At 41.4% G+C, this 10,818-nt stretch overlaps 1 protein-coding gene across 1 annotated transcript in view; it reads right to left on the reverse strand.

Moving 5' to 3' along the window:
* The window catches only part of ARHGAP29 (Rho GTPase activating protein 29), a 55,581-nt gene extending 45,391 nt beyond the window's left edge, over window positions 1-10,190 (reverse strand). Inside the window, 2 exon segments of the mRNA XM_033151561.1 lie at window positions 6,731-7,074; window positions 10,163-10,190. Of these exon segments, the coding sequence (XP_033007452.1) occupies window positions 6,731-6,992 (262 nt within the window). The 5' untranslated portion in view covers window positions 6,993-7,074; window positions 10,163-10,190.
* Between the last annotated feature and the right edge of the window lie 628 nt (window positions 10,191-10,818).

Below are 10,818 nucleotides of genomic sequence, written 5' to 3' on the forward strand. Positions count from 1 at the left end.
AGGTGGTCACAATTTAAGTCAGCTAGATCGTTAGACTTAAAAGTTAATTGGAACTCTAAGCTATCATTTATTGCATGGATTTCGTAGGTAATTTTGATAGTACATAGATTTAATCTGAGCCACTAAAACAGAGCTATACTGTATTATTCATTATACTCTTGAAATTATCTGAATACGGAGAATGTGGGCCTTTAACACTTGAGGTCAACACTGATATTTTTACCTAAATCTACATCAACTTAAAATGTATTCCCAAATAATCCCCTACCAGAGATCCCCAAATGTTTGCTGGCCAACATTTTTTCTAGTACAGTCATACCTCAGGTTACTAATGCTGTTGCGCGTTTTTGGGTTGTGGACCACGCTGAACCTGGAAGTACCGCAACGGGTTACTTCCGGGTTTCGGCGCTCACGCATGCACAAAAGCACTGAATTGCGGCACACGCGTGCACAGACACAGTGCTTCAGACTGCAAACGCTGCGGGTTGCGAACATGCCTCCCGCACGGATCACGTTCGCAACCAGAGGTATTACTATAGCCACAATGGCTTGGCACTCATGTTTCTTTTTCCACTTGCAGTGTGGTTCTTTTGCCAGGTAATTTTGCCTGGGTTTTTATAAAGGCTTGCTGGGAAGGATGTGCAGGTATTTATGCCAAGCCTTGTACCCACCACACTACTGCAGAATCTCAGTCTAGTCTGGTAGTATTTTGGAAGAGGCATAATCAATCTCTCAGAACTGTTCAGAGTTATTTTCCAACATGTTAATCCAGTAAGAAAGTATATTTAGATGTTCTCTCCACTGATCACCAAACTTAGGTTTATGGCTACCACTGTAACCATATTTGCAGGTGATGGATATATCAATAAAATTCCTTTGGCATGGAGTTTCCCTCTGTCAAGGAAGCATGTGTGGGATGTCCCATGTTACCTTAAAGACACAGACAGGCAGAAATAAAGCTTCAAGCACTGTAAGAGCTACAGGAATTGAAGAAATATTCAGAAGTCTTCACTTACTAGTTATTAAAAGGTCTGAAGGACAGAACTCATGGGATACATAACGGAGCAATTTACACAGTCATTGGAACTTGTGGTTGCCTCTTGCAATTCAGTCACATGCAGAAATGACTTTATCCACTCCTAGCAGCATTCAATAAATTTAATAAAGCACACAATGGTCGCTGTACAGAGCCAGCCACACACAGAGAAAGCACATGCAACAATACTCAGCAGTCCAATGGTCAGGTGAATTTTAATCTTGGAGTGATACCCTGTCCTTACTCAATAATAATCACTCACTGTATCAGAGGAGCCACAGAAATAATTTCATACCCAGCACTGATTTGATTAGATTTCTGCATTGCAGGGGGTTGGACTAAATGACCCTCGGGGTCCTTTCCAACTCTACAATTCTATGATTCAGAGCTTTAGATATTCACTGAACTCTGGATTGCACAACACTATTTTTCAAATTGGAATTCTAAGTAGCTGCCATTCAGTGTCTGTGTCCTACTCAGCATAATCAAACCCTAAAGAGTGATTTCCACATATTATAATAGCTGAAGCACCTATAACGATATGCAGCCAATCCATACCATGTCAAAGTCCTGATGATACTGGTGGATGTCTGGTTTACTGATAACCTAGAAGTCTGTGACCATTATATAAAATATGTTTTGATGAATTACAGAGCTGTATTTTTACCTTCAGGACAGATCCTGAAGCTGAGGCTCCAGTACTTTGGCCACCTCATGAGAAGAGAAGACTCCCTTGAAAAGACCCTGATGCTGGGAAAGATGGAGGGCACAAGGAGAAGGGGACGACAGAGGATGAGATGGTTGGACAGTGTTCTCGAAGCTACTAACATGAGTTTGGCCAAACTGCGAGAGGCAGTGAAGGATAGGTGTGCTCTGGTCCATGGGGTCATGAAGAGTCGGACACGATTGAATAAATTTTTACCTCATTGTTTTATAATTATTGGTTGTGAGAAAAGTGTTAATTTGCTGATTTATTTGTAATTACATTCTCTTGGAGAGGCAATACTATGCTTGGTACTTCTGTGGAGGAAATTCACAGGCATACACTACACCCTAGAGGAAACAACTCTTTAAAAGCACATAGTTTAAAAGCACATAGTGAGAAGGGATGGGAGCAAGAATACTCCAACAATGATCATAAAGACCTATAGATCAGGACATAGGCTCTTTCTTTTCCCTTGCTTTAATTCTTCACTGTGGCCCAATTATGCCAACCCCCCCCCCAAAAAAAAACCCCAAACCTGAGGTCAGGTTCCACACAGCTTCGAAGATTCTGATAACCTGGGGTTTCCACTCATCCTAAGAAGCTGCCTTATACTGAATCAGGCTATTGATCCACTTAGTTCAGATTTGTTTATGCTGACTGCTAGCAGATCTCCATAGTTTCAGACTAGGGACATTCCAACCTATACCTAGTGATGCAGGAGATTGAACCTAGGTCCTTCTGCATGCAAAGCAGATGCTCTGTAACTGAGCCATGGTTGTTTCAGGTCATATCACCAATGCCATGGCTACAGAGTCCCTGAAGAATAGGAGTATTTTGTTAAACGGAAATGGCCTGGTTCACACACATAACACAAACCAAGGTTTGATGAACAAACCACAAGTTTATCCAATAAGTTTTTCAGCAAATGAAAAAAACTACCCATGGCTTGTTTCTCTTAAATTTGAATTATTTCCAAGCAGCTCTTACCACATGCTTTTGTAGCCTTGGTGAGTGTCTGGGTGTCAGGTGGCCAAACAAACCATGGTTATTAAGAAAGGGGTATATGTTCATGTTATGCAAAACCATAATTAAAACAAACCAAGATTCATAAGCCAACAAACTACTGTTTCAGTGTGTGCTTTCTTATAGTAAACAAACCAGAGTTAAGCTAAGAAACAAATAAGGGTTTGATAAACCATAGTTAAATAAACCCTGGTTTAGCACTGTGTACCAGTTCACACTGAAGCAGAGTGATCAGTGATTTTACCTTTTTTAGTCATGCATATTAAGTTAACCAAATAAATGCTTAATGCTGCCAAAATGACCAAGATAGAAACATATTGATCAGCATATAAATTGAATCTACTTCATACCCCATGCTCTGAAGTATTAGATGATGCTAAAACTTTAGGAACTTTCAATGTACCGGTAATTACTTTAAGAGTTTTAACCTGCTCCATACTAAAATGCTAACAGCATATAAGATTTAGCTGAAAATGTCACTAATTAAAAGCTTAATTAAAAACCATTAAATCTTTAAAAGTTAATGGTTAAAAGCACAATAACTGCCTGTTCTTCCACTACTACTCAATTCTTTCCTTTATCAAACGGCTATGCAGTGCCTCTGTTTATTCAAGAGCCCTCACATTTAGTAGCAGTGATATGAATTGACCAGAATATTAGCCATGGATATTGGCAAAGCCCTGCTTAGCTATAAAGTTCATTAGGTGGTTTTAATCAAGTAGAGTAACTATATCCTGCTCCAAATTTACCTGAGCCAACTATAACTTGTTCTGAGCTTCCTGGCAGAATGGTGATATACAAATGTAACTAAAACAAATTTAGGAGCATTTTATTCCAAGTTTCAGGGAATACTGTCATTTATGAACGCACATTCATAAATTGGCATTTCCTTGTTTGTATTATTAAGCCCACCTATTAATTCCAACTTCAACATTAGTAACTGCTTTTGAGCTATTTGGACATTAATCAGTATGGTGGAAAAAGCAGTGAGTGGGGTTTTAAACAATTCCATGCCTCTACAATAGAGATCACCAAGCCAAACAAAATCATACCTTATGGAGTATGTGTTAAATATGTCAGCCACACACGCTCAATTTTACATCACAAAACAATAAGGCTTTAAAGCCTATGGCAACACACACCACCCTCCAAAGTATTCTTCACTTTCACTATTCACACAGGACCAATAAAGAAGTTACTACTTTAGAATTACACAATTAGAACATGATGCACAACACGCCCGTATCAAAGCAACTGTGAGTCGGAATCCTATTCTGCCTATCTATAGCCTGTGTGAACATATACAACCAAGGATGGCAATTAGGCAGTAGTAGTGACAACTTGTACTTACTGAAAGAGTGGAACTCCCACCAAATCCTCAGAGTTCATCAAAAGAAAAAGCCATACAGCTAAAAGGTTTGGGTGACTAGGAAAATTTGGTCCATGTTCACTAAGTAATGCCTAGCTATCATTTGTACTGATCTGCCAGAGCCAAACTCAAGAGGGCATGCACAGGCTGCATTCTTTCTTTGAGGCCAAACATCAACATTATGAGTATACAGTACTTCCACATCACCTTCTTCTTCTGTCTATGGAAGTTATGCAAAGGAGTGGGGCAAAAAGATGAAGCAAGCAAGACATTCAGCAACCCTCACTTTGAATTCTTGCAGACCATTTCAGTATCTCCAATCCAAATAATTTCAAACCTCATTCTACAACCAAATTCACACCATTACTGGACCAAGCAGGAAATTAAATGTATTTTGGAATATTTATCTGTTGGAACTGCACAGGCATGTACAAGTAGGGCTCACAACCAAAGCTGCCTTTCACATAAATGAAGGCACAGAGACACAAACTTGCAGTTAAAAACCTACAAGCACAGGAGCATGCATTTTCTCACTTAAATTTTCTAGGAGGCTACAAATCTTCTGTGTTTACATTTTAGTACCATGACTCTTATGTCATGACTAAGTTATGGGTATAAATGCTGCTTTAGAATACAACACAGAGAATTCCTTTTGACAGCACTATTTCCCCTAAAGCACAGAAGTCTCCTAAATGGAGATCTGTATGTTGATTAACAGAAGCTCAGACATCTTTAAAAAGCGGGGGGAAACTGTTAGGAAATAAGTCTTAATGCACAGAAACAAGTTTCATACTCATAGTGTATTGTTTAGATCTCACTGATGCCTATCTAGATCTTGCTCTCAACGCAATGGGATAGAGTTGTTTGCTGATTCTGCAACAAAGCCCAAATATAGGTAAGATGGTGGCATTGTGTTCCTTTAAGATGTAAAGCTTAGAAAAGTTTTGATTTTAAAAGTAGAAGGATAAATATACTTAATTCAGTTGGATGAGGCAAACTGCTATAATACATTGGCAAGAAAGTGGGACTTTTGAATTCAAACAAAAGAATAAGGGCACACTACTTTTTGATTTGTTGACAGCAGCATAAGGAAAATGTTGCTCAAAAGCAATCTCACTGGGGATTTGGCAGATCTTCTCAGAAATTTATTCTGCTAAGGTACACGTCTATAAAGCACAATGCTCGCTTTGAATCTACTACAAACACAGAAAGGAAAAACTATTCCTAGAAAGGAATTCATGCCAGGTTAGTTGGTACCAGCTTCTTATTTACCTATATTATGAATATTATGTTCCATTAAGTACTGAAAACTACTTGTCTGAAGGATTCAGTTCTTACTTTGCAGAGGATACAATAAAGAAACAGTATCCCCACTTGAAAGTTTCAACATCTGCAATATTATAAGTTATATTTATTCCTGTTGGATTTTTTTCCTTATTTCAAGTAAGCGCTATTCTGACCTACTTCACTCATTTTACAGAGCAGCTGTTTAAGCATTATCCTGAAATAGGCTATGAATTTAACATGTATTTTGTAAGAAAAACTGATATTCAATTTCAGCTCAAACAGGAACGTAAGAGATGTTTAGCTAGTTACCTATAAGCTAAATCAGTGATAAAATCAGACCTTCTAAATCAGGGATGGGGAATTTCAGGCCCAGCAACCAAATGCAGCCTTCCAGGCCCCTCTGTCGAGTCCCCAGAACTTTCGCCAGGTCACACACCCCCCCCAGCCCTGTTTTGCACCCTCATTTGGTGTTTTTACAAGGCTGGAATGTGTTCATGGAACTCCAATAATGTTTCTTGCTTGCCTGGATGGAGGGGGATGTGCAGGTGTGAAGAAACTAGCAAACTGTTCAATAGTAATGCTTCACTCATTTTTGCCTCTTGCTCCACCCATCAATGGAAATGGCCCCAGGAAAGCTGACCAAAAGGAAACATGGAAATGTGGATGAAAGGGTTTCCCCTTCCCTGGTCTAAATCATACTACTGTACATCACCAGTAGAGCAAGTATAATCAGCTTGCTTCTTACACATTTACATCAGAATTCAAAGAAGAATGGAAGTATCCACCAAAACAATGGGAAGATTGGCATAATTTAGCTCAGAGGTATGAAACAGAATCCTAAGAATTCAATGGGGCTTTGCAAGCCATCTAGTCCAAACCTCTGCTGCTGAATCAGGAAATCCAAAGCTACAACACTGCCACCAGTCTTTTTGCCACTGCTTAACAAATGATGGTGCCACTACCCCCTCAAGAAAAAAAAACAAAATCTATCTCAAAAGAAGTCTGTGAGTCTAAACATTTTTCCATTTTTACCAGATGCCAATTCTTAAAGTTTTTTTTTTAAAAAAGGAAGTTTTAGTTTTGTTTATGACGTGCCCATTTACAAAACAACTTGCTCAACATTTCACAGAGGAAGTTAGCAAAGTAAAAACCACAGCTTCCTGTATACCGCAAAACATACACAAGAAAAGACAGCCACTGTTCCTTCTAAGCCACTGTTCCTTTCTTTGCTCATATGCTAGCAAGTAAGAAATTAGCTATAAAAATACATTTCAAACTATTGGGAGTTATTGAGAAGCAGCTGACACACCTTCTGAAAGAATGGCTTCTTTCAAATAAAGTAGAACATCTGCAAATTTCCTGACATCATTCACCAGTTGCATGATGTACTCTGGGTCCACAACAGTGCTGTCATAGCAGTCCGAGTTGGAGCTAATGCTGCTCAAAGAACTGCTCTTGGTGCTGCGCCCCATCCCCCAGGTTCCTGAATTAGAGATGGTGAAGAAATTGGAGGTAGACAGTTTGGTTAATCCTAAACCACGCTTGTTGCCACCACCGTTCTGTCGCAACATCCCAGCCACTGCAGATCTTATGAAATTTCCAGAGTTAACATTCAGTGTTGCTTATGGTCCATCTGCCAAGCAAAATAGTGTCCTGAGGGAAGAAAAACAGAAACAAATATGAGTCAGTTGAAAAGAGAACAGGAATACAACATTTAAATGCTAAGTTGTTGAATACAGTATACCTTTTTCATATTAAACATGTTATTCTATTAAGAAAATCCCACATACTCAACATACACAGCCCACATACAAACTCTTAAAATTACCAAAGTATATTAGTAGTAGCAGTAGTATTTATATATTCCATACTGCATTATCTTAAAATGTGCTACTCTTATCACCAAAGGAACTTGATTTCAGAACTTTTCAAAGATATGAGGAGCACAGTATCACTAGAATTAAAGGTGTGTGTGGATTTATTTATTATTTAAAAACAAACAAACAACCCTGCTTCTTTAGTACTGAAATACACATTTCAATGCATTTCACCACCAAAATAAGTTAGGTTACTTCACCCGCTACAATTCTAAGATGTATGCACTACAGATTCACATTTTGCATCTGTGAAAACAGTTTATATATAAGGCAAATCCTCCGTTTTCCCACCTGTTTCTATGCTATAGAAACAGTGCAGTGAGCAATGATTGCATGTTTCATGGAAGCATGAGCACTGATCATTGGAAGTTTTAGCAGGTACACGATATGGGTAACGTATTCTCATTACAATGTCAATATTAAAATAGTAATAATGTGAAGGAGTTATAGTAATAAGAAATTGTGTATTTCACATAGAAAATTGTAATATTTAAATCTTTAAACCAAACCTCTGAGGACTTCATTTACACAAGTTTCAATTAATCGATTTCTATTTCACAATCAATTAAATCCAATTTTCTCCCCAGAACACCTAAATTGATACTGTTAAAAATGCATGATGAAATGTACTGCTTTTAAAAGCAACTTTTTATTTTTGAAATATAAAATGATTTATAAATCTCAGTTGCTTGTGGAAGAGATGATTTGGTTTGTCAATAGCTGATTAAAACACATTTAACTTGATCAAACTCTTTTACTGTAATGTATGCCTCTCCCACAGCTTTACAAAGCAAGCAATACTTGAAACTGTTTGGCTGAAAAACACTTATCAGTTTGGGTTCACAAATGTCTTTCATTAATTTACTAGAGAAATAATTAAACAAGAAATTAGGATTAAATCTGAATTCCAGACCTTTTACAGTAAATAAGCAGGACCAAGCCAGATAATTGACCACTTCCACTAAGCATTTCATATAAACATACCTGTAACTACTTACAACATACATGATAATACACACTGAGAAGGGATCACGAATCACGAAAACGAACCATGTCAACAATGTAACCTGGTTCACTGAACCCTATGGAAAGATGATCATACTAGGAGAAGTTCCCTTTACTGTTATGCAAAAGCTTTGTGCAACCTTCCGAAGTTGCCATATGCAGAGTTGTTCTGCAATCTTACCTTTCCACTTAACCATTTCCTTCTCTTAAAACATAATGACTAGTAGTGTGACAAGCAGAACTTGCTATACACAGAGAAATCTTGTGGTTTTGTATTTTGGAGCCCTGACAAGCTGCATTAAGGATCATTCTCAGTGTTTAAAATGCTTCATCACAGGCATGTTATCTGGAGCTCACTCTCACCCCAAACACTTAAAAAGATGACAACTATTTAGTTTTGAATATACGCACTTGTTTTAGAATCTTATGGTGTCAACTGCACACTGCATATTAAATAACATTTCCATGAACAGCTAGGCTTTCAGGACTTACTTGCAACTATTACATCATGTATTATTTTGAGATATGGATTTTCCATAAAACTTTCATCTAGATGTTTAAGATTAAATACAAATACTCTTGAATTACTCCCTTATACTTTATCAGAGAAAAGCACAGCTTCACTCTTGACAATATGTATTTAATTGCACCAAAAGAAGGAAAGCAAGTCCCTACATTCCCCCACCAACCTATAACATCCCTAAATTAATATTGGGGTCAACCCTCTATGCATGTTCACACATAAATCAGCCCCGCAGGCCACAGTGGTCTGACTCCAAACCAAATGCATACAATACGGCTGCCCAGTTCCCATAACCATGCCCAGAGTTACTAGTGGACAGATTGTGGGGGGGGGGGGTTGAGGGGGACGAGGACGGGAAGCAGCAGCAAAAGTTTCCTTCCTCAAGGCTAGAACTAGCAAGGCAAGTTACAGCCAATAGAAAGGGGGAGAAAAACTAAACTCAGTAATTGTTGACAAGCACATTGTATGAGTAGTTGGAAACATATACAGTATATAAACAACCCACCCGTTTTCAGCAAGGGAGGCGCCCGAGCGCCCCCGCCCCCTTCCAAAGGAATATCTGGCATTCCTGGCCAGGCGCGGGCGGGTGTGTGTGCGCGCGCGCGCGACCGCAATCTCTCTCTCACACTCCCCCCGCGACTTGCGCACCGCTCCTCCCAGCTGCAAAAGGCAGTCCAGGGCCCCCTTTCACCGGCCCATGCCTGAGCAGCCACAGCTGCCAGATCGCACGTCCACCTCCTCCTCCTGCTGCTGCTGTCCATTCCCAGGATTTAAATACAATCGAAAGGAGGAGACGTTCCGACTACAAAACACACACGCGGGAGGGGGGGGTGTGAAAAAGGGAGAGAGAGAGAGAGAGAACGGGGCTGGCTGTAACTAAAATAGTAACTGAGCAAACTACGTGGTGTAAAATGGGGCGGAGTGGGGGGGGGGGAAGGGCAGAGATTTGAGGGGTGAGGAACTGGCTAGTGTGGCAACACGCACCCGAAACGAGGGCGGGGAGAGAAAAAGGAAATTGTCAAGATCGGGGTGTGGTGTGTCTCCCCGAAAAGCGAACCCAGAACCTGACTGGAGAGTTTGGGAAGGGGGAGAAAAGAAGCGACGGCGCGAGAAACCTCCTCTCCTCACCCCTCATAGCGTCTCCCTCTCTCTCTCCTGCCTCACTGCGCGCGGGGCAACCACTGCATGTGGGGAGGGAGCGCCCCGAGGAGGGGAAAACACACACACACACACCCAGGGGGGAAGGTGAGGAAGGGAGAAGTGACAGACGTTGGCAGCCGACCCAATCCCCGTCGCGTAGTACTCCCCCTCAGCCGAAACCGCCCGTCCTCCTTACCCGGCAAACTTGAGAGGGTTGTCGGGCGGGGGTGGGAAACGCGAAGGCAGCCCTCAGAAGCGTCGCCGGGTCGCTGCCGGCGGCTCCGAATCCCCGGGCGCGAGGAGGAGGAGCGGCGGCATCAGCAGCGCCCGCCGCATCCCCTCCGCCTGCTGAACTCTCTGTCTCTTCTGCTCGCTCGCTCGCTCACACACACACGCTGATTGCTGCTAGACTGGCCAACGCCGCCACTCGCACAACACAACCGCTCCCAAGGCCCCGCCCCGCGCCGTAGCTGGCATGTGCCCTCCTCCTCCGCCCCGCTCTCCAAGCGCCGCCTCCCATTGGGCGGCTAAGCGCGCCCGGGGGGCGTGGCTTATGCTAATCGGGCAGCAGGTACCGGCGAAGAAGGCGTTAAGGGGGTTTTTCGGGAGGGAAGGGGGCCTCGCTCGGCCCCACCCACGTGTGAGCGCGAACGCCTGGCTGGTGCTGTGTTCAAATTTCCCATTCTTGTTAGGAGGTGGTGGAGGAAGGAAGAAAAGAAAAGAAAAAGCCACCACACGCTCCATTGGCTCCATTTGACCAGGGAGGGACCCCATTTTCTGGCACATGCCTTGGATAAATCTCTGTCCCGTTTGAATTTTGGGGGCGTTTTGAGTTGTAGGTCTTTTAAAAAT

This window comes from Lacerta agilis, chromosome 6, assembly GCF_009819535.1.
Source record: "Lacerta agilis isolate rLacAgi1 chromosome 6, rLacAgi1.pri, whole genome shotgun sequence".
Lineage (NCBI taxonomy): Eukaryota > Metazoa > Chordata > Lepidosauria > Squamata > Lacertidae > Lacerta > Lacerta agilis.